Source organism: Oncorhynchus keta, chromosome 28, assembly GCF_023373465.1.
Source record: "Oncorhynchus keta strain PuntledgeMale-10-30-2019 chromosome 28, Oket_V2, whole genome shotgun sequence".
Classification (NCBI taxonomy): domain Eukaryota; kingdom Metazoa; phylum Chordata; class Actinopteri; order Salmoniformes; family Salmonidae; genus Oncorhynchus; species Oncorhynchus keta.
The window spans coordinates 24,086,089-24,109,854 of record NC_068448.1 but is presented as its reverse complement, the minus strand read 5'-3'; the positions used below and the strand labels follow the sequence as shown (position 1 = coordinate 24,109,854).

The 23,766-nt window shown below is 40.0% G+C and overlaps 1 protein-coding gene across 8 annotated transcripts in view; it reads right to left on the bottom strand.

The window, feature by feature from the left end:
- Positions 1–262: 262 nt before the first annotated feature.
- The window catches only part of LOC118360883 (synaptotagmin-2-like), a 94,142-nt gene continuing 70,638 nt past the window's right edge, over positions 263–23,766 (bottom strand). For 5 of the 8 annotated variants that reach the window (XM_052485177.1, XM_052485175.1, XM_052485174.1 and 2 more), the window contains 9 exons: positions 19,919–20,019; positions 17,361–17,578; positions 16,126–16,286; positions 12,462–12,599; positions 11,542–11,709; positions 9,923–10,090; positions 7,474–7,591; positions 6,685–6,818; positions 263–6,159 (listed from right to left, as the gene is read on the bottom strand). In XM_052485177.1, coding sequence (XP_052341137.1) covers positions 5,944–6,159; positions 6,685–6,818; positions 7,474–7,591; positions 9,923–10,090; positions 11,542–11,709; positions 12,462–12,599; positions 16,126–16,286; positions 17,361–17,550 — 1,293 coding nt within the window. In that variant the 5' untranslated portion in view covers positions 17,551–17,578; positions 19,919–20,019 and the 3' untranslated portion in view covers positions 263–5,943. Of the gene's footprint in view, positions 6,160–6,684; positions 6,819–7,473; positions 7,592–9,922; positions 10,091–11,541; positions 11,710–12,461; positions 12,600–16,125; positions 16,287–17,360; positions 17,579–18,631; positions 18,791–19,918; positions 20,020–23,766 lie in introns of those variants that run through there. The other 3 variants (XM_052485180.1, XM_052485178.1, XM_052485179.1) reach the window with 3 other exon arrangements.

Genomic DNA, 23,766 nt, shown 5'->3' with positions numbered 1-23,766 from the left:
CACTTGCTCAATAAACTGTAGATGGTTAAATATGTGATAACTGTCATTATGTGTGTTCTCACTCTACCAAAATCTTTATCACTTGGCATTAAGTGCTTCTCAAAGGAATTGTTCAGTGCTGAGCGCTAAATTCCAGATATCATGCGATAAAAACTGGTATAAAACCAATGAACACACTGATGCTGAAGTTAATATCCCCTTGTAGAGAGGTTACAGAATAAAGAATAGAGCCATGATGCACAAACAATACATGAGTCCAAGCTTATTAAAAGGCCTTTATTTCCTATTTGTTTCTTACAGAGCTGGTAACACTTATGATAGATCTGTATTGAGTTATTTGGTTCCCTCGATAACTTTACAAGGATCCTCGATGCTCATCCACTGACGGGCCGTGGGCAGTTTGTATAGGAGCAACTTTTTGTGTCCAGTCAAGGGCTAAAGCATGCGATCCACAGTAGGCACAAGTACTGACATGAACACATACACCACAACACTAAGACACGAAGAAACACAGCCAGAGGACACGTAATCTCATGGTCCTCTGAGGCTTAAAAAGAGGATGAAGAGAAAGTATTTTGGAATGCAATTGTAGTATGGGAAATTAGAAGTGAAGGAAGAGTTCAAGAGAGAGGGTTGGTACTATTCTGCATGTTTTGGTAGTATATATATCCATGTTGTAAACGCGAAGGACGACGTTCCTCTGAAAATCAGTATCATTCTGGATCCAAAAGAGCCCCCAGCGAGTCCATTTCCACAACAACAGCACATTAATGCTAAGACAGAAAAACAGTGAATTCATGGTGGGAACGTTCAATCATTGTCTTTTCCATTGGTCCTAATGCAGTTTTACATTCTAAATAGAATAGAATAGAAACACAACACTAACCTAGTGATTATTACAGTAGAAAGAGGAAACACAAACAGAGATGGGAGAACACACTAAGGTGGTGAGTGACCTAGGCCAACTGAGACACTACTTAACACATTATTGACATGGAAGTTGTATGACTTTTCTGTTATTTCTCTACTTTCTCTCTCTCTCTGCATTGTTGGGAAGGGTCTGTAAGAAAACATTCCCCTGGAAGTCCACACCTTTTGTTGACGAAGCATGTGACAAATCCAATTTGATTTGATATGATGCTCTAGTTTGGAGGGTATCCCTTTGAAAATCACATGCTTTTTCATAAAGTACTTGAATAAATTCATTTAAAAAGCTTGATAGAAATAAAACAGCTAGTAGGACAAAAGAACAGTAGAATGTAGTGTGTGAATCATCGTGCTCTCAATCCATTGTTCCTTCACCACTGAGATATAGCCTGCAGTTAGTTTCTAAAGCAGTTGTGCATAAAGTAGATCTATCAATTTAGGCTTTCAAAAAATAGGTAATCCTATAATGTAAACATTTTAAACCATTGTAAATAAAAACATCTTTGTTAATCATTTTTATCACCACTTAAATGTACACTTAAGAATGGTTTATGTATTCTGGGCATGCAGATATATACGTCTAGTAAGTTGCAGTAGTACTGTGTTTTAGCACTGCAACCTCTAACTTTATAAAGGGCCTATGCTTTTTGTTCTTGTAACATACATACATACATACATACACACACACAAACACACAGTTGTCAGTCGTTTTCCCCATATAGGGAACTGTCCAAGGACCGTGGCAGTGTAAAAAGCATTGAAACAATCAAATCTTTTTAATAAAAATGTGCTATATTTGAACCTTTAATCACAGTTATTTTATAATCTAACCTGCATCCGCATCAGTGGAAATATTTGGGCTCTGAAATAGATTCAAACAGATTACTGATGACGATTTCATGGAATTGTAAATATAAATGGATATACTGGCAGTATTTTGGAAAGACACTGAAATTGTCAACTGGATTGATGTTCCATGTGCATCGGTTTGGTCACAGTTCAAAAGGATTGATTGTGACATTGAGAAGCAACATCAATGATCCCATTATAAAATTGTTGCAAACATCAAACAACACTATGATTATTATTTCAATAGTGTTGCTATTAGAGGAATTGTTGACTTGAAACAGCTGGTTTCCATCAAAGTGTCTAAGATTAGACTGTAGATGATTTATCTTAACTTTACTGTTTACCATGAATGCAACATATGTTGATCAGACAATAATGCTGAGACTTGGCACTGTTACAAGATAGATAGATATTTCTGCCATATCTTTGATCACAATATTATGTCATGTCTGTAAAGCCACTGTGGATGAAAATAGAGGGATCCATACATCGCAGTCAGGGTCCTAAATTAATTGCACTCAGCCCAAGGATCACCAACAGACCAGCCTGACACTCACATTTCAATAATGTAAATGTTCCAGATGACTTCTTCAGGTATTATTGATAACATCTTGTGAGATAAGAAAAACCATGATTCATACTATTAAAACAAGGCATATACAAATTACATCACTGGAATATATTAGCTCAAATAAAGACAGCTTTAACATCTTCAAAGTAGAAAACAAAATCACATCCACTATACTAAACTCACAACTGCTCTCAGTGCTCAATATTTTGCCTTCTAGAATCTAGATGAGTACAGAGTTCTGAACAGAATGTACATGACAAACACTGACCTAGGAAGATTAAGAAGTGTTTTTTTTGTTTTTTTTTACAAATCAATAACTAGTTATACAGCAGAGCTCTAAAGAGCTCGTGCTTGAGTATTATGGCTTTAGTTTTTATCTAATTCAACTATCTGTATACACATTCACATATATTTGTGTAATTAGCACTGTAAAATATATATAATTGCAAAGGGTGTCAGGTCATTAAACCAACGCAAAGTAAAACTCCCCCAAAAAGGTTTCATGTACAGTAGGGGACTCCAAGCTTTATGTCTAGTGTGGAGATGTGTGGATTCAGTTCTGGTGGGCTCATTAGCATCCTAAATAGTAGGCTTGTAATACATGTTTGTCCAAAAATCGGGTTGATCTTTTTTTACAGTCTTTTTAACCAAATGGTGGATATGTTTCAGCAATGTCACTGATCATTGAAGAGTTCCACTTTGGAATAGTTGTATTTCTTGAACTTGGAGACCCCCTACAATCACTGATGTTTGGCAAGAAGACCAACAGACTTAAATCATCTCAAAGGAAACAATACATAAATAAATACATTTGAAATCAATTATAATTAATCCAAATGAAATCACAAGGATTTAGATAGCAAGCATGCGGCTACATTTTTATCCTACATGAACTCACACACAGTACTTGACGACAAACTTGCTTAAAAGTTTAGGCATGGACAGAATCATATTATTCTAATATATTATGACATTGTCTCCAATAACCCATTCATGGAAAATAAATACATACCGTATTTGTTTCATTTAGAAAATATACAGTGTATCTTTTTTCCTGCATTGTGTTACAGTATTAAAATGACAAATGACACCCACGTACACAAATTATTTTTGCTTTATCTCTAAAACATGCTATTTTGTACAGTATTTTGTAGAAACATGCAGTATCAACCTGTATGAACTATGTATATAGGCAAAACTACTCACCGATGGGTCGTTTGATTGCTTGCATTTAGTCTTTTCTTTAGTGTTGCTTTTTGAACATAAAGAAACTAAATAAAATGAAATATAAAACATAACTAATCTGACCCCTACTGGACATATACATAAAGATATGGTTGTCCTATAGAGAAAAGTAATACATTAACCAACATTCACTACTGTTATTCCCAAAAGTATAAAAGTTGTCAAACTGTTAAAACATTAAACTGCTTTGCTTGTTCTTAAACACAATCAAGTACTTTTTACCGTCCTTGAAATACATTGCTTTGAACTATTTTGTTGTTTGGAACAAGATGGTGCACAGAGATAGTTCATGTCCCATTACATTACTAGTGTGGCTCGAAAGTCTAATGGCATTTTGCTACGACTTTTACATTTTTTAAATGTCAATTTAATTCAGTCATATGATCAGTTTTATACTCAAATTTATCTCAAGAGAAAGTCAAAATGTAAAATCACTTATTCAGCGAAGGATCTGAGGAACAGCATTTAATTGAAATGTGTCTTATTCCCAATCAGAAGACTTTTGAATATGTGACCTGACTCAAACTCACGACATCTCATCACAACAACTCCATAGATCAAAGAACAACCTACAACCACGTAACATAGAGATATCCAGTATAGTGCAATTAGATTCAGCAGTTTGGCCATCTGTGTATAACATACACATAACGGGAACCTTCCAGATCTTATCCTTTCAATCAAACTTAACAACAACAATTGTCTCAGAGCAATCAAAGTGCATTCACAAGAAAAACAAGGTTAAAATGATCAAAGAAAAACTACAAAAATAATGATTCACTCATAAATTCACTCTCTTGTTTTTTTACCAGAAATTATTCATCATAAAAGAAATGGTTAAATCTCTGGTTTTTGGAGAGTAGAATTAGAACAGAACATTTGGATTTAAAGTGCTTGAGGAATAAAAGTGTTTGACGTTGAAAAGAAAAGAGTGAGTAAAAAACAACACAGCTAATTGGAAGGCGTCCCTGGTAGTTGAGAATTGCTTATTTCATTACTCGGAAGGCTTGTCTCCTTTATGACTGTAAGACGGATACAGGGATTCCTTTGAATAAGTGAAATCCTTGTTGTGAGTCCATGACTAATGGCAGTAGCACTGAACAGGGAGATAGATCCTAAATAGTAGAGACATTGGAGGGGAAGGTGGTAGATTGCAGGCAGTAGAATAGTAGAATAGACACCTGACAAACAACATTGTGTCAACCAGGGTCTAATTCAGTCCTTGGAGTCTCCACACAGATATTCTCACAGATATGCTCTCTCTTGCATGCATGTAAGTGTCTATCATGGCCCATGTTGGGAAAGCATGCAAGAGAAAGAATATCTGTGTGGAAACTCCAAGGACTGAATGGAAGGTCCCATTCAGTCCTTGGAGTTTCCACACAGATATTCTTTCTCTTGCATGCTTTCCCAACATAGGCCATGATAGACACTTACAGTGGCTCATAGTCCCTTTATCCTAAACATATTTCACATCTCTACTCTGTTGACTGACAGCCACAAACGGTGTTATTGAGAGACACTCGAGAGACTCTCCTGTTGCCATTTCAGTGATAAATTTAGACTAGTCTTAGATTATGGAAAAATAAACCAATCCAGCACCAGACTGAGATGTTAAAATCATCAAAAACATTATTCTCTGATCATGTTGCGGAGCATTTTGAATAACAACCCGTTTAGAAGAAAAGGCATGAAGTTTCAGTTCTCTCAGTGTACCTGAGAATATGGGTGAGCAGATGAGCTAATGATCAAAAAGGCAGTGTGTTAACAGTGTGGGGTAACTGGATATTATCTATCTCTACTCTTTACCCAACTCTAGGAATGTAGTTCAAACTAATCGTATCTAGTATGTAGTAAGTAAGTAACTGGCAGGTGTGGAGCATGGTGCAACAATACACCCAAGGAATGAACCTGCTTGTGTTTTTCCTCTATTACATGGCAGTATAAAGCATTTTAAGTATTAAGCAGAATTGAAGCAACGGTGTTTCTAAGGGGAGGAGATGAAAAGGTACAAAATGAGTGAATGTGTGGTTTTACTTCCCTAATCCTCCATCACATTGGACCGCTGTTTTCACACTCTAGGCTCCTATCCTCATGACACAATGTAACTAACTGCAACCCCAATACAAACATCAATTGAGTGATCTTGTGACTGTCTCCTTGTGGAATGAATGTTTTATTTTTTATTATTTTTTGATCATGTCTATTGGGATATAGGTAGGTATCTTTTGTGGTATAGGGTGTAGAATTGGTTGGCGTTTTGGTTTGGAATGTATTATTGGGAGATGTGTAGGACCAGGGGTGAGGAGGATGGGTAGGTTTGGGTATGGGTGTTAGTGGGTAGAGGAGGTTTACTTCTTGGCGTTCAGGGCTGCCAGCGAAGCATCAATCTCCTCCTCGGGCTGCAGTGGATGCCACTGGGCGATGGGGCGGCGAGGGTTGGCCAGCATGTCGGACCAGTGCTTCAGCTGGGTGCCAGTCGCCTTGCTGCCCACCCAGATCTTCCCGATTGCGTCGTTTTTACCGATCTTGTCATAATCCAGCACTGTGACCACAGCTTGGATTTTCTAGGGAATGAGAAAAAGCAAGTGTTATATTATTGACATTTAGAAAGATATTACAGAATATAATTGCCCAATTGAATTGTAATTCCATGGTGTACAGTATGTATGCCTTTGGTACTTTGTCCCCTTTCAGTTGTACACTCTTGCATTACTGTCATCTAAATTCAATGATACACAAGGGGGCATAATTCATTCTGGTTTTAGAATGGCTGTGCTGCGGTCAGGTAGGTAGGTGGTGGTGGGTGGGTGGGTGGGTGGGTGGGTAGGTAGGTAGGTAGGGTAGGTAGGTAGGTAGGTAGGTAGGTAGGTAGGTGGGTAGGTAGGTAGGTGGGTGGGTGGGTGGGTGGGTGGGTGGGTGGGTGGGTGGGTGGGTGGGTGGGTGGGTGGGTGGGTAGGTGGGTAGGTGGGTAGGTGGGTAGGTGGGTAGGTGGGTGGTAGGTAGGTAGGTAGGTAGGTAGGTAGGTAGGTAGGTAGGTAGGTAGGTAGGTGGGTCTTTTGGGTAGTGCTTTGTTCACAGCTGTACACTACCTGCATCTGCTCAATAGGAATCTCAAAGCTGAAGGACTCGTTGTAGTATGGATTCAGAGTGTTCTTCTTCACCGTGGTCTTCTTCTTCTTCAGACGCTTGCCGTTCTGCATCAAGTTGATCTTCACATAGGGATCTGCACACAGAGGGATTGATACACACAGCCAGGTATTAAAACAAGCCTGGTATCAGACTCACTATTGGGATTATTAACAAACATGGCTTTATGTCGTTTAATAGATGTATCTTATTGCCTCTGTCACATTGTTTCAGCAGAGTTCAATCATTAAAACACAATACTTCATTACCATCAGGGCTCCAGTAACAAAAGGAACCCAGCAGTGGTTGCAATGCAGTAAACTGCCAGCAGATGGTTGCAGTGCAGTTTAGCTGAAGGGAGTGAAGAGTCGTGGGAACATCAGAGTCAGCACGTGAGCGCAAACTGAATGGCCCCGGAGATTGGCTGCATGCAATGTAGCCTACAGCAGCTCACCATACAGATCAAAATCATACGGTCGGTTCACAAGGTTTTACTGGATCCTATTTCATGTTATATAATCTAGCCTTTACCACAGAATAATGCACAAAGAAACACTCTGAAATAGCTGTATTAATATAGATTTGGGAATATAGATTTGGGTGTCGTACTGTGTGAATAGAGGGATTGCCTCGACCTTGACCAAGGGGACATTGAACCAGGATATGGGAGATACTGTATGGGCGGCTTAAACTCCACTGTTCTTCTGTTCAATTGTTTTATTCACAGTGATCATTATGTTTCCATATTTTACCTGACAGTCCTCCCACGTCCATCTTCTTGAGGTTCTTGGCCTCCAGGATACAGATGGTAAGTTTCCCAGCAGTGGGCACATAGCGCAGAGAGATGCAGATATCTCCCAGCTTCTCTTGCTGCGTGTGGGATGGGAGAAGAAGGTAAAGAGGAGAACAAAACCTATTCAATCTAATAATATTCCTCCTCAATGTTCATCCTCATTGTGTGCATGTCTTCCATTCGCACAAAGCAACTCATAAATATAGGGAACCATTCACACTATGCAACACCTAATATAGGGAACCATTCACACTAAGCAACACCTAATATAGGGAACCATTCACACTAAGCAACACCTAATATAGGGAACCATTCACACTATGCAACACCTAATATAGGGAACCATTCACACTAAGCAACACCTAATATAGGGAACCATTCACACTAAGCAACACCTAATATAGGGAACCATTCACACTATGCAACACCTAATATAGGGAACCATTCACACTAAGCAACACCTAATATAGGGAACCATTCACACTAAGCAACACCTAAATATAGGGAACCATTCACACTAAGCAACACCTAACTATAGGGAACCATTCACACGAAGCAACTCCTAAATATAGGGAACCATTCACACTAAGCAACACCTAAATATAGGGAACCATTCACACTATGCAACACCTAATATAGGGAACCATTCACACTATGCAACGCTAAATATAGGGAACCATTCACACTAAGTAACACCTAACTATACGGAACCATTCACACTATGCAACGCCTAATATAGGGAACCATTCACACTAAGCAACACTAAATATAGGGAACCATTCACACTAAGCAACACTAAATATAGGGAACCATTCACACTAAGCAACACTAAATATAGGGAACCATTCACACTAAGCAACACTAAATATAGGGAACCATTCACACTATGCAACACCTAATATAGGGAACCATTCACACTATGCAACACTAAATATAGGGAACCATTCACACTATGCAACACTAAATATAGGGAACCATTCACACTATGCAACACTAAATATAGGGAACCATTCACACTATGCAACACCTAAATATAGGGAACCATTCACACTATGCAACACTAAATATAGGGAACCATTCACACTATGCAACACTAAATATAGGGAACCATTCACACTATGCAACACTAAATATAGGGAACCATTCACACTATGCAACACTAAATATAGGGAACCATTCACACTATGCAACACTAAATATAGGGAACCATTCACACTATGCAACACTAAATATAGGGAACCATTCACACTATGCAACACTAAATATAGGGAACCATTCACACTATGCAACACTAAATATAGGGAACCATTCAAACTAAGCAACCCCTAACTATAGGGAACCATTCACACGAAGCAACACCTAATATAGGGAACCATTCACACTATGCAACGCTAAATATAGGGAACAATTCACACTATACAACGCAAAATATAGGGAACCATTCACACTAAGCAACTCCCAAATATAGGGAACCAATCACACTAAGCAACACTAAATATAGGGAACCATTCACACTAAGCAACACTAAATATAGGGAACAATTCACACTATGCAACACTAAATATAGGGAACAATTCACACTATGCAACACTAAATATAGGGAACCATTCACACTAAGCAACACTAAATATAGGGAACCATTCACACTAAGCAACACTAAATATAGGGAACCATTCACACTAAGCAACACTAAATATAGGGAACCATTCACACACCTAAGCAACACCTAATATAGGGAACCATTCACACTATGCAACACCTAATATAGGGAACCATTCACACTAAGCAACACCTAATATAGGGAACCATTCACACTGAGCAACACCTAAATAAATAGGGAACCATTCGCAACACTAAATATAGGGAACCAAGCAACACTAAATATAGGGAACCATTCACACTAAATATAGGGAACAACACCAAATATAGGGAACCATTCAACACCAAATATAGGGACTAAGCAACACCTAAATATAGGGAACCAATCACACTAAGCAACACTAAATATAGGGAACCATTCACACTATGCAACACTAAATATAGGGAACCATTCACATTGTAACACTAAATATAGGGAACCATTCACACTAAGCAACACTAAATATAGGGAACCATTCACACTAAGCAAGACTAAATATAGGGAACCATTCACACTATGCAACACTAAATATAGGGAACCATTCACACTATGCAACACTAAATATAGGGAACCATTCACACTATGCAACACTAAATATAGGGAACCATTCACACTATGCAACACTAAATATAGGGAACCATTCACACTATGCAACACTAAATATAGGGAACCATTCATACGACGAGGATGAACATAATTCTGAACTGTACAACGTGATACGTATTTCAAAGGACTGAATAAAAGTGGGAGATGGTCTTCAACATTTTACCTCTTCTTTCTCTGCACTGTCCAGGTCCCTCCACTCCTCCAGTGGCTGGGCCAGGTCCAGTTTGTGCAAGGGTAGTTTCACCTCTCCAATGACGTCATGCTTAGAGAAGCGGTCAAAGTCAAAGACCTGCATGACCAAAGTCTTGCCACCCATCTCTTGGAATGGAATCTGAAAAACATCAAAACCCCCATCAATATCACTTTCTTTTGTAAATGTTAGCCTCTGAAGCCTCACTAATGTGATTAGTGATGAATTTAGTCTGTCCCTCATTTACGTGAACTGAACTCTCAATTGTAACATGGTGAAACTATTCCTTTTTAAATATTGTTTCCAAAATAAACATATAATAGTAAAATCACAGTGTAAAAGCAGATGAGCTGGTTCTACTCCTTTTTGGCTATTTTCTGGGGTTTTGTGGTGGAAAACTGAGCGGGTCGAGTATAACACGTCAACCTTGTTACCCATAGATAGACAGGTTAGACATCTAACAACTAATCTTTTTTAAGGTTTCCTTGAATTGCACACAACAAGCTTCCATTCCCGTCATCACAAGGGATTTATGGCTGATTTAAGGTGAAATTGTCAACCCTGTTACTTTAATTTGCACTTAATAGGCACTTTCTAAAGTACATTTTGTCCAAAATTAAATTAAACAAATGAGAGATTGTTTGAAGGAAATGCATCTGAGCATCTACTAATGCAAGTCTAGGCTCTGCCTCTATTATCGGCCGAGGAGATTCAGTGGTGGAGGCTAGTTGTGTCACGAACCTTGCCGAAGATGGTGCCTCTTCCTGTTCGGGCGGTGCTCGGCGGTCGTCGTCGCCGGTCTATTAGCTACCATCGATTCCCTTTCTGTTTGTTTTGGGTTATTGGGTAATTGGGTACACCTGTTTTGTATTAGGGTTTGTTTGTAGGGTATTTAAGGGCACTAGGCCCGCTGGGTATTTGTGCGGGCTTGTTTGTGTTACTCTGTGGTTGATGGTGTGAGTTATTCGTATATTTATTCTCCGGACTATTTTGTCCTGTTGTTTGGACTGGCAACTTATATACGCCCTGTGTGTTGGCGTGACTGTTTTGTTGCACTGGGGAATACATTTGAAAGAAAGACTGAACCCTGCTCTCTGCGCCTGATTCCACCCACCACTCCTAGTTGATCGTAACAAGTTGGTATCAGATGCAGGGAGTCTGCAGTGGACTGGGGAATCTCTTATGAGGTGTTATCTGAAATACCAGCCCAGCGGATGGATCAGAAGAGAGAGAGCATAGCTGATACATCAGGCTTTGGGTAACTGGCTGTCTGGCAGGAGTTATGGTCTGGCCAACCATCACAGCTTAGGTATATTAGATTTATCTTTATAATTCTGATACTTTATAGATAGATAGATAGATAGATAGATAGATAGATAGATAGATAGATAGATAGATAGATAGATAGATAGATAGATAGATAGATAGATAGATAGATAGATAGATAGATAGATAGATAGATAGATAGATAGATAGATAGATAGATAGATAGATAGATAGATAGATAGATAGATAGATAGATAGATAGATAGATAGATAGATAGATAGATAGATAGATAGATAGAGAGAGAAATCAAAATACAGTAGCCTACCTTGAAAACAAAGGTCTCATTGAAGGTAGGGTTCAGCGTCTTCTTGTGCACCTTGGTGGTAAAATGCTTCTTCTTGTCTGGGAGGACATAGACCTTGACATAGGGGTCAGAGGTGCCGCCACTGTCCATGGAGAGGAGATCAGCTGCTTGGAGGAGGCCTACTGTGAGCTAGGGATCAGAGGTCAAGGGTGAAAGGGGTCAGTCAATTTGCTCTATGCATGATTAATCAGTCTCAATGTACCCAGACAGTGTCCTCTCACAGTTCCACAGAGACAACCCACAGTTCTTTGAACATATGTTTCTTTGAACAGATCAAAGAAAGCCCTTACTTTATGCTTGTGTAACACATTACGATGAACATGATAAAAACGCTTTGGTGTGGTGAGGTCTGTCTGTCTGTCTGTCTGTCTGTCTGTCTGTCTGTCTGTCTGTCTGTCTGTCTGCCTGCCTGCCAGCCTGCCTGTCTGTCTGTGCTCCTCAAAGTATCAGTGAACAAAGACATTCTCCACAGAAGAGTATGATGACGGAGCAAATGCTGCATAACAGGTCAAGGAAATCCATTCATACGCTGCATATATAACACAAACAAGGAATGGAATCTTTGTAAAAGTTTGACTGATTTGATCTCGAAAGCATAACCGTAGAACGATGGATTGAATCAATCCTTTAGTGTCAGCAAATTCACATTTACAGCTGTCCTTGGCGTTTGGACCAACTCAAAGCTGCATTTCCAAAGGATAAAAAACTCTCAGCAAATGGCAACAGTCCATTGCCTTTGAAAGCCGTCATGTGGAAAACTACCTTGGACTAGAGGCTTAGGCAGTTAGCTTTGTTTTTTCCTTTTTACAGCACAATAAAAGTGTCTATTTTTTAAGCTCCGGGGTCGTCAAAAAGCCATCTGCTCAAGTCAAAACACCCACCTTGTTGTCCTGGAAGTCGTAATCTATGGAATACTGAAGCTTCCCAAGCTTTTCTTTCTCCTTCACCTCTTCCTCTTTCTCATCTCCAGTCATACCAGTCTCAGCATCATCTTCATCATAATCATCATCATCCTGTTTCTGGAATGACAAGGGGGAGGAGGGGGCAGAGTGGGCGTCAGACATTTGAACAAATAGTCAAAAACACCTATAGATTCTTCTTCAGTGGTCCAGTTAGTCACAGCAGCCATCTATCTACCTGCCACTTACCCCCTGCTTGCTTACCCAGATGTTACTAGTGCATCTTTTCGATGACCTTGGTTGCAACATGACTTGATTTCACCATTCCTTGAGTGACACCATTTTGCTTTTGCACTATATATTCATAATTAATTCTTTACTGTATACATTCATTGACATAACAATGTCAAAAGGACAAAAAAGGGCAGTAAAACAGTCAAGATGTAGTCGAGGTTTGCTACAGGGGTAGCCCCAGACAGGACAAATGTTTTATGTTCTTGCTGCAAATCCTGGCATTTTGACATTGATAAAGGTTTGTGTCAAAGTCTACAGAAACAATACAATGCTTGTATTCTGTTTTCTCCTTGTTGCCGGGAACTGCACTCCAACCTCCTAGAAATCTGTTTGCACTATTACTGTCTAAGATTACACCTCCACTGACATAATCATCGTAATTACTTTAATTACTGAAAAATCGACACTAATCTACAGCAGATATGAGCTCATAACTCCTGCTAATACACATTGCGTGTTACAGATGTATTGTACAGTATCTCTAGTTATAAGGAACATTTACAAATCCCAGTGTCAGCTCATGTGATAATATAATTAGCCAAATAGCTAACCATGACATCATTGTAGAATTACTGACCCTTAAGGGATGTTTTGGCTAACTTCTAATGCATTTCTTTTATATTGTCCTCGACACATACTGTACATTACTTAATAATGTCAATTAGTAGGGCCATGCTATTTATCGCAGAGCTTACCCTGGAAGAGGAACTGGGGCAGACTGCAGCTCATTCTGTTGTATTCCATTCACACACAAACACAGACCCAATTACTAACCCATTCACACAAACACACTGTATTCTACATATTATATTCACCCTTGCATACACAGCCTTACATACTTAATATACCTCACATCTACTGAGCAAACATTTAACCAACAACAAGCACACATAAGCACACACTCTCATGCAAAGGCTCTCGCATGCAGGCTTGCAGAAAAACTCACCCACTCTTCAAACACGCGTGCAAACACAAACACACACACACACACACCATCTCCTTATAGTGGCATTCTGTACATTTGTTGCGGTAAATGCTTTACATTCGAGCATGCCAGGTCAATCAATGCAGGAGAATACAGTAGTCTTTAAATAATGTGAATGAAATGACTCAGCCTTTTTCAGTCTCCTATAGTCTCAATAATGACTCCTGATGTGCATTAAAGTAATGTATCAAAGTCAGTAATATTTTTGTTAGTCAAGATTGCGTGCTTTGCAATCCTGAAAAACTCTGTGTACACTCTTAGGAAAAAAAGTGCTATCTAGAACCTTAAAGGGTTCTTCGGCTGTCCCCATAGGAGGACCCTTTGAATAACTTTTTGGGATTCCATGTAGGTTCTACCTGGAACCAAAACGGGTTCTCCTATGGGGACAGCCAAAGAACCCTTTTGGAACCCTTTTTCCTTAGAGTGTTTGTGAAAATTGCACATCCATGAGAAGTAATGCTATATTGGAGAGCTCCAGTCTAAATCATACCATACATGCAGTGGGATTCAAAGATTACAGAAAGGTATGTGCAAAAGTATGTCCCCATCATCATAACTACGATAACTTTTCATTTGTGAGCTCACATTCTGCAAGGAATTCAGAAATCAAACTGTAGGCAGCCAATTGAAGTACCAGGGTTTAGATTTGAATCATGCTGTATAAAGATAATTCAAATGTGGCTCACATTATTATCAGTAGGCAAACTTTCTGACCCTCATTCTTTTCCACTAACACCACTGCTCCAGGGAGAAAGGGAAATGTTGATTATAACCTAATTGGTCAGCATCATCTTGGGTCATCCAGGATAGTTACTCTCAAGTCAAGTTGTGGCCATTCAATGATACCTTCTGAAAAGGTTGGTCTTTGTCAAGAGATACAAACCACTTTGTCTCACCTTGATCTCTGAGCATGTTTGCACAGCTGAATTTATGATGTAGAAATTATGTATGAATTTCACACTGAAAGCATGGAAAAGACTAGTATTATAGTTACTGTAAGAGTCTATGAACAATAATGTGCTTCATTAGGTCATTTGATTGTGGAAACATGTTCATAAATCTCAGCGGGTAATGTTTCCCCCATTATTTGACAATAGCCAACCTCACCCTTTGCACATGCATGTTAGTGATCTCTAGTGGGTTGCCTCAGTGCACTCGTCATCATTCAGAGGCTCAACCATAGGATGAGTTGCAAGTTCATTTCAAAAACATTTAAAACATTTCCACTTTCAGAGGTCTTATAGTTTGTTTGTTTTATCTTTTGCCCAAAATTGCAACCTCTCCATGGATACTCAAGACATCATCATGGCAGTCGGTGCGGTAGCATATCAAATCAATAGACTTGCAGAGCAGCTTAATCTTTCCCATAGCTACACCCTCAAGCACCCACAGCACCTAAGCTTGCAAGACATAGAAAGCCATAGCACCCATTGTAATAATCGCCAATCCCCTTCCACAAGCCCAGCCCACCCCCATCTTTCCCCTGCCCTACGCTTAAACAGAGGCCAGAGAGGTGTGCCTCGTGCCGTCAGACCTACCGTATACAGAGAAGTCCACCACAGTCAAGATACACGGAGCACACATAAGACACAAAGCAGGAAGGAGGAGAGCAGGGAGAAAGGAAGAGATTGAACTCACAGCAGACACCATAGAGGGAAATGAGAGCAGAGGCAGAGTCAACGACTACACTATAGGACAGGAAAAATGACACAGTGCTAGAACCCCACTAAGGCCAGCTCTAAACTAGAGGCCGTGTGTTTTATTTAACCATCAGTTTGGGGATCTTGCTGTTGTTGTTGTTGAAGAATGTTCAATTGAACCAAAATGTAATCTGTAAAATGATCGATTATGCACTAGACTAGAACATTTAGCCCCACAATGTCGCTACGGGCTGTTTAGAATTAGAATTTTGGCATGGCTATTCTGTGCTAATTGGTAAGCATTATATATTCCATCAACAATAGTATAATTCCCCCATGCAAAAGAGCCCAGCTGTGTCATTTTTCACCCTGGTCCCAAAGCACAACAGAAAGCACCACTAACATGTCTGACAAATACAATATATAACAACAAGAAATGAAGAAGGAAGGGGGGTATTTTCTAGAGATTTTGACAGTTCAATAATGAGCTAAATGACTTACTAAATATATACAATGTTATGAATTCTAAAATGGCTAGACAGGGCTCTATTTTCACTATGCCATCCACTGAGTGATGTGGTTGTCAATTATGGGACAATAGGTTCTCTATGCTGTTATTGGCAAATATTCTACATAAAGAACAGCTTTAAGTTGGGTGTTAGTTCCCAATGTATTTATTCTGATTTATAACTATACAATTACACCCCCCCCTCTGGCTTGAACATACCTCTCCTCCTTTCATGTTCGTCATGCCCATTTCCCCCTTCCCTTTCTTGCCCTTCTTGTTCTTCTTTTTCTTGCAACAGCACTTCTTAACGATGCAGAAGCAGCAGGTGAGAATCAGGGTAGCAGCTACAACTGCAATGGCGATGATGGCCCATGATGGCACTAAGATACATACACAAACATACACAAACACACACAAACAAAAAACAATTAGGTAACAATTAGATTTGGTGCAAATTAGATTTTCAGAGAATGCCATTCGCAACGATACCGCCTGATCAATACATAATACGGGCCTAAAGTGGATGTCACTGCCTTCAGGGGGAGAACAGATCTATGGTGAACAAAAATATAAACGCAACATGCAACAATATCAAAGACTTTACTGAGTTACAGTTCAAATAAGGAAAGCAGTCAGTTGAAATAATTAATTAGGCTCAAATCTATGGATTTCACATGACTGGGAAAACAGATATACATCTGTTGGTCACAGATACCTTTAAAAAAGGTAGGGGTGTGGATAAGAAAACCAGTCAGTATCTGGTGTGACCACCATTTGCCTTATGCAGTGCGACACATCTCCTTCGCATAGAGTTAACAGGTTGTTGATTGTGGCCTGTGGAATGTTGTCCCACTCCTCTTCAATGGCTGTGCGAAGTTACCAGATATTAGAGGGAACTGGAACACGCTGTCGTACACGTCAATCCAGAGCATCCCAAACCGCTCGCCCCTACGATGGTCTGCGGTTGTGAGGCCGGTTGGATCTACTGCCAAATTCTCAAAAACAACGTTGCAGGCGGCTTATGGTAGAGAAATTAACATTAAATTCTCTGGCACAGCTCTGGTGGACATTCCCGCAGTCAGTATACCAATTGCAACATTGTGTTGTGTGGCAAACTGCATGTTTTAGAGTGGCCTTTTATTGTCCCCAACGTGAAGTGCACCAGTGCAATGATCATGTGTTTAATCAGCTTCTTGATATGCAACATCTGTCAGGTGGATGGATTATCTATCTTGACAAATGATAAATGCTCACTAACAGGGAAGGAAACAAATTTGTGCACAACACAATGTAAAATCTCTATGATCTTATATTTCAGCTCATGAAACATGGGCCTAACACTTTACATGTTACGTTTATATTTTTGTTCAGTGTAATTATCAATAAAAGTCATGCAAACTCATCTGGATAGGTGTGGGTGTTAGGTACTGTGCAACATCCAGACAGGCACTCACATGGGATCTTGTCAATCTCATTGAGGAACTTATTCTTGATGTCGTCAAAATCGCCGTTTTTGACGGCCTCTGTGGAGTTGTCAGCTGCGGTGGAGGCCACGGGGCCAGGGGCAACAGTTAAGACTGCGGCCCCAGTGGGCTCCGGTCCGACCATGGCTTCAGGCTTCTTCTTGAACAGGTTCCACTTCATCCTAGACGGCTAGGCCACACACACAGTCCTTGTGAATAGAGAGAGGGCGGTTAACACAGTTGTAAATGAGTCCTACATGTACATAGCATTCTGGACTCCAAAAGTATTGATTATAAGTATAGTAAGGTCATATCTAGTGAAAGAGAGTGACCTGGATCTATGTATTTGACTGATTTGTGACTCACTGACACTGCCCCGGGTTAGAGGGGAATAAAGCATCCCAAAAGTTAACACGGAGAGGAACATGGAGATTAACATGGAGATGTAAATGGGCAAGAACCTGGATATGTAAATGGAGAGGAACATGGATATGTAAATGGGGGTGAACATGGAGATGAACATGGGGGTGAACATGGAGATGAACATGGAGATGAACATGGGGGTGAACATGGGGATGAACATGGAGGTGTAAATGGAGATGTAAATGGGGGTGAACATGGGGATAAACATGGAGATGAAAATGGGGGTGAACATGGGGATGAACATGGGGATGAACATGGGGGTGAACATGGGGATGAACATGGGGGTGAACATGGAGATGTAAATGGGGGTGAACATGGGGTTGAACATGGAGATGTAAATGGGGGTGAACATGGAGATGTAAATGATGTTAAAGATGATAATGGGGATGAACATGGTGATGTAAATGGGGGTGAACATGGGGATGAACATGGAGATGTAAATGGGGATGAACATGGTGATGTAAATGGGGGTGAACATGGGGATGAACATGGAGATGGTTCTGTAAAGTTACAGAACCAGACAGATAATGAATATACACATGGAATGCAATGAATAGAGCAGGATTAATGTAGGCATATTAAATGGACTACAACAGAGAATAAAAATGGAACAGAACTGCAATAGCACAATAGGTAAGGACTGTATTTAATAACCAGGTATTACATAAACGTACAATAATAACAACAGCAGTTAACTCCAACTATACAAATGGGCAACATACACATGGAAATGACACGAAAGGTAATAATAGCCAATACCAATATCAACTTCAGCATATAACATTGTATGAGATACGTAGTGATATACAAAGCCAAGCTAAACAACAACAACAACTTACTCTGTGTTCACGCATCCCATGCACATATGTCCACCCACATTTCAATAACAAAGCTGTCACCAGGGCAAGGAATCAAACTGCGACAAACAGTGTGATCCTCCATGTGTCAAAATAATGTTAGACAGAGCAAGAGCCGGATTCAAATCAAACTTTATTTGTCACATGCGCCGGATACAGGTGTAACTGTTACGCCCCTGAAAACAGGGGAGAAATAATCACGAGAGTGATACGGTGTTTTATTCTCAATTCAACTTTTAGTTCAATGAGAAAAGACCGCGATTTCCCCAGGAATATGGGTGGAGACCAGAGCAATCGATATCTGGCTCATAAATTAAGAGGATTTAGTAGATCACAGATTAACACTTTTAGGCACCACAAAATAAAGTAATCAATATAACGTTTACACATTACTCACAATTCGTACCCTTTGTACGCTTGACGGATTTGAACTTTAACACAATTATAGGAATGTTATCAATCTCTATCAACCAATACTGAATGCATCTTTTTAACCTTAGATGTTTTAAGATCCTCATATACTATGAACTTACTAATACTTTTTAATGTATAACAGGCTATGAATATTTCCTTTAACCTGTCACATAACAGGTGTATACCTTATTGTGAAATGCTTAGTTATGCAGTTCAAGAAATAGAGTTAAGAAAATATTTAGTAAATAAATAAGTAAAAAAATGTCAAATAAGAAGAGTAACACAATAAAATAACAATAACGAGGCTATTTACCGGGGATACCGGTACCGAGTCAATGTGCGGGGTTACAGGCTAGTCGAGGCAATTTGTACATATAGGTAGGGTTAAAGTGACTATGCATAGATAATAAACAGCGAGTAGCAGGGGAAGGGGGGAATGTAAATAGTCCGGGTGGCCATTTTATTAATTGTTCATGTTAGTTTGTTGGTGATGTGGTGATGTGGACACCAAGGAACTCAAAACTCTTGACCTGCTCCACTACAGCTCCGTTGATGTTATTGGGGGCCTTTCGGCTCGCCTTTTCCTGTAGTCCACAATCGGCTCCTTTGTCTTGCTCATATTGAGCGAGAGGTTATTATCCTGGCACCACACTGCCAGATCTCTGACCTCCCTATAGGCTGTCTTGTCATTGATCAGGCTGTTGTGTTGTCAGCTAACTTAATGAAGGTGTTGGAGTCGTGCCTGGCCACGCAGTCGTGGGTGAACAGGGAGTACAGGAGGGGACTAAGCACACACCCCTTAGGGGCCCCACTGTTGAGGATCAGCGTGGCAGATGTGTTGTTGCCTACACTTACCACCTGGGGGTGTACCGTCAGGAAGACCAGGATCCAGTTGCAAAGGGAGATGTTTAGTCCCAGGGTCCTTAGCTTAGTGATGAAGGGGCTTCGAAGAGGGGCTTTGAAGGTAGAAAAACATAATGAGTTCATTAAAATTATTTCTGATTTCATTAAAGCCATGAGGATATAGGCAAACAAAAAGGATTTTTCATTTCTCAAACGCCGATTCTCTTGTCCACTGACGGAGATCCTGTCTGTCTCTATTGCTGCATGTGAATAATTGAATGAAGCTGACAACAGAAAGGATAAGCTTTATATTATTCAAATGGACTAAGACTAGTTATAAATGTAGTATGGCGACGTTATGCAAGTTAATGTTGCGTAAGACAAATGGCTTGTGGAAAGACCGCAACTACTAAAGTGAAAGAACACCATAAGGGGATAACAAATGATGAACGTTGAGTTCTATCAAAATCAGCACGGAATGAGAACACATCTGACTTGGGCAGTTCTATCAAAATCAGCACTGAATGAGAATGTTGAAATAATGTGTTCTCTTTGCAGTGAGTCATCAGACATAGTTAATTGTGTATTTTTTTAAAACTATTTCTGGAACATTTCAGTTAAAAAAATAAAGGTTAGTGAAGAGGGACATTTTTCACATACTCTATAGTAATATTTAAACACTCTAGTGTGTTAGTTTTTTAAGAAAGTTTGGATAAATAACTTGGTTTGGGGAGAGATCACATTACATGTATATTTTCTCTCTGGGGAAGGTGTTCAGTCTACTGACAGGCGCTATGCTGTTCCATCATGCCATCCATGTCACAGTGTTTTCCTAATCGATCTCGCCTAATCGATTCCTTCCGATCTTGTTCATCCTTGATGCTCTGTCTCAAGAGTGTTGAGGCAGAAACTGTTTAGATTTCATTGCTTTTGCATGTAAACATATTCAATCTTTAGACAAGATAACCGGAAAGACCTTGAATGTTCCGCCGGCCTGTAAACCAGGAATGCTGGAGGGATGAGCTGTCTGTACTTGCTCTTCCCAAAATGTATAGTAATTAATGACATCCAGACACTGGGTGAATAACACAGTGTGGATTATCCATCTGTGTAGGCAAACTATTCAAATTCTTACAAATAATGGCCTGCTTCCACTGATTGGGTGTGGGGCATGTCTGTTACAAACCGTGTCTGTTACAAAATATGCCAAAAGTGTGATGGACTATATCAGGGGGGAGACGTTGTTAAACATGAGGTATGTGTATAGCAACGGTCATCATTGTCCATTTCTTGGCTGAGCAGCCTTAGTATGGGGTGTTTGGGTTGTATTAACAACAACCCAGTGATAATCACCAGCCAGCCAGGCTCTAAGGCGGGTAGATTTATCCCTCTGTTTGACCCTCACGGCAGACTAAGCCAGGCAGAATTGAATTAACATTGGCAGAGATGGCGTGGAGGAGCGTTTTATCTCCTCTCCTCTCGAAGGGCAGCGGGGTAGTGGGCCCTGGAGGGGCTCGGAGGACCAGGGTTAGTCTACTGCTTTATGGTAGCCATTACCCCTGCTTTATGATCAGTTCTCACCACTCACTCCTGGGAAATTAATTATACATGGTATTTTCCCTTTGAAGGAAGCCTTAAATTGAACACGAAATACCACCTCTCAACACAAGCCAGTACACAGTCAAAGAAACATATCAATATTTAGAATGTCTGAAGTGTTTATTCTGCCTTAATACCCTAACTATTTGTACAATAGTCTGGTCGATATCATATCCCTAAATGAAATGCAATCTGCCATGAATAACCTTGTTTGCCTACACAACTAGTCTGCGCTTTTCTAACCCTTACAATCCTAAAGTAAACTGACTCTGTCTAGACATGTCCTTAGAGGCAGAATAACAGATAAGCAAAACATTAGCAAAGACTTACTTTACCTGCTTAAATTACAAATTTACCAACTTAACTTAACAACAAGCTACAAATCCGTGACAAGAAACAGTATCCGCTTTAGAGCCCCATCTCTCAGTGTGCTTCTCACTTCGTTAGTTAGGGACTCCTCTACTTCTCCTCATAACTTCAAACAAAATGGCTGTGCTCCACATCCCTGAGCAACATGGCTCCTGGTATGATTTGGCGCTTATCACTAAGCACATTGGCTCAGACTTGAACGGGTATCAAGGGCTTTTAGTCTGTATTCTTCATCTGCATATAAACACACTGGAAAAAAGCGCTGCTCACTGACACTGTTTTGTTGACTTCAAATAATCTCACCACAAAAGGTAAGAGATAATACGTCTTACTTCTGGTTTGCAGGATTTTTCCTAACTACCAGCTGAGATGGGGATGCTAGGGGATTACTGTTAGAAATCAACAATGCTTTGGTAGTTTCATAATGTTGGACAGTTGTATTATCTATCTAAAGTTTAAATTTTGCTCTGTTTGCCTAACGAATCATGGCAAAGCTATTTTAGGCAGAAAACTCCAGTAAATGTGTTACACAAGCACTCTGTTCAATTGTCATTACCATGTACATTAGTAATGGAGGTGTGTATCTTGCTATGGTAGAGAGAAGGCATTACAGTAATTAGAACCCAAGTCCAGAACAGATGCTGGGAAACACATGTAACTCAAGCTAGCAATAAAACCAGATTCAAACAAAATGAGGCCTTGTGGCGGAAAGTGACTAGAGCGCTGGAGATAGTGGTGAAGACTAGTGGTCTGTGCAGGTGTAATGTTTGTATGATGTCGTTGTTTGTATGTTGTATGTTTTGTATTGTTTATCCATTATCAAATAAAATATTTTAAAAATAATAATAATTTAAGCAGATTATAACAAAAACAGAAAAAATAACACCTTATGGTAAATCCGGGACTATGAAGAGACAGACATTTGTATGCATTTTGTTTTGTATTTTGCATTGTATTATGTATTGTATTATGTATTGTATTATGTATATGATATGTGGTTAAGATACGACTGTGATATGTGGTTGTCTCACCTGGCTGTCTTAAGATGAATGCACTAGCTGTGGGTCACTGGTTGGGAGAGTTTGCTGAATGGCTAAATTGTCAAGCAAATGTATTGCTATATATATAAGTAGTATGTAGACAACTTCAGCCACATCCGTTGCTAACAGGTGTATAATTCGAGCCCACAGCCATGCAATCTCCATAGACAGCCATGCAATCTCCATGAATAACCATGTGACTTTCAACATGGCTCCGTTATAGGATCCTACGTTTCAAACAAGTCCGTTCGTCAAATTCCTGCCCTGCTAGAACTGCCCAGGTGAACTGTAAGTGTTGTTATTGTGAAGTGGAAATGTCTAGGAGCAACAATGGCTCAGCCGTGAAGTGGAAGGCCACACAAACTCATAGAACAGGACCACTGAGTGCTGAAACGCGTAGCGTGTAAAGATCATTTGTCCTTAGTTGCAACACTCACTACCGAGTTCCAAACTGCCTCTGGAAGCAATGTCACCACAGGATCTGTTCGTCGAGAGTTTCATGAAATGGGTTTTCATGGCCGAGCAGCCACACACAAGCCTAATATCATCATGAGTAATGACAAGCGCGGCTGGAGTGATGTAAAGCTCGCCGCCATTGGACTCTGGAGGAGTGGTAAACGCATTCTCTGGAGTCACCCTCTGCCTGTCCGACGGACGAATATGGATTTGGCAGAAGCCAGGAGGATGCTACCTGCCCCAAGGTGTAGTGCCAACTGTAAAGTTTAGTAGAGGAGGAATAAAAGTCTAGGGCTGTTTTTCATGGTTCGGGCTAGGCCCCTTAGGATTTCCCAGTGAAGGGAAATCGTATCTATACAGCATACAATTACATTCTAGAAGATTCGGTGCAACCAA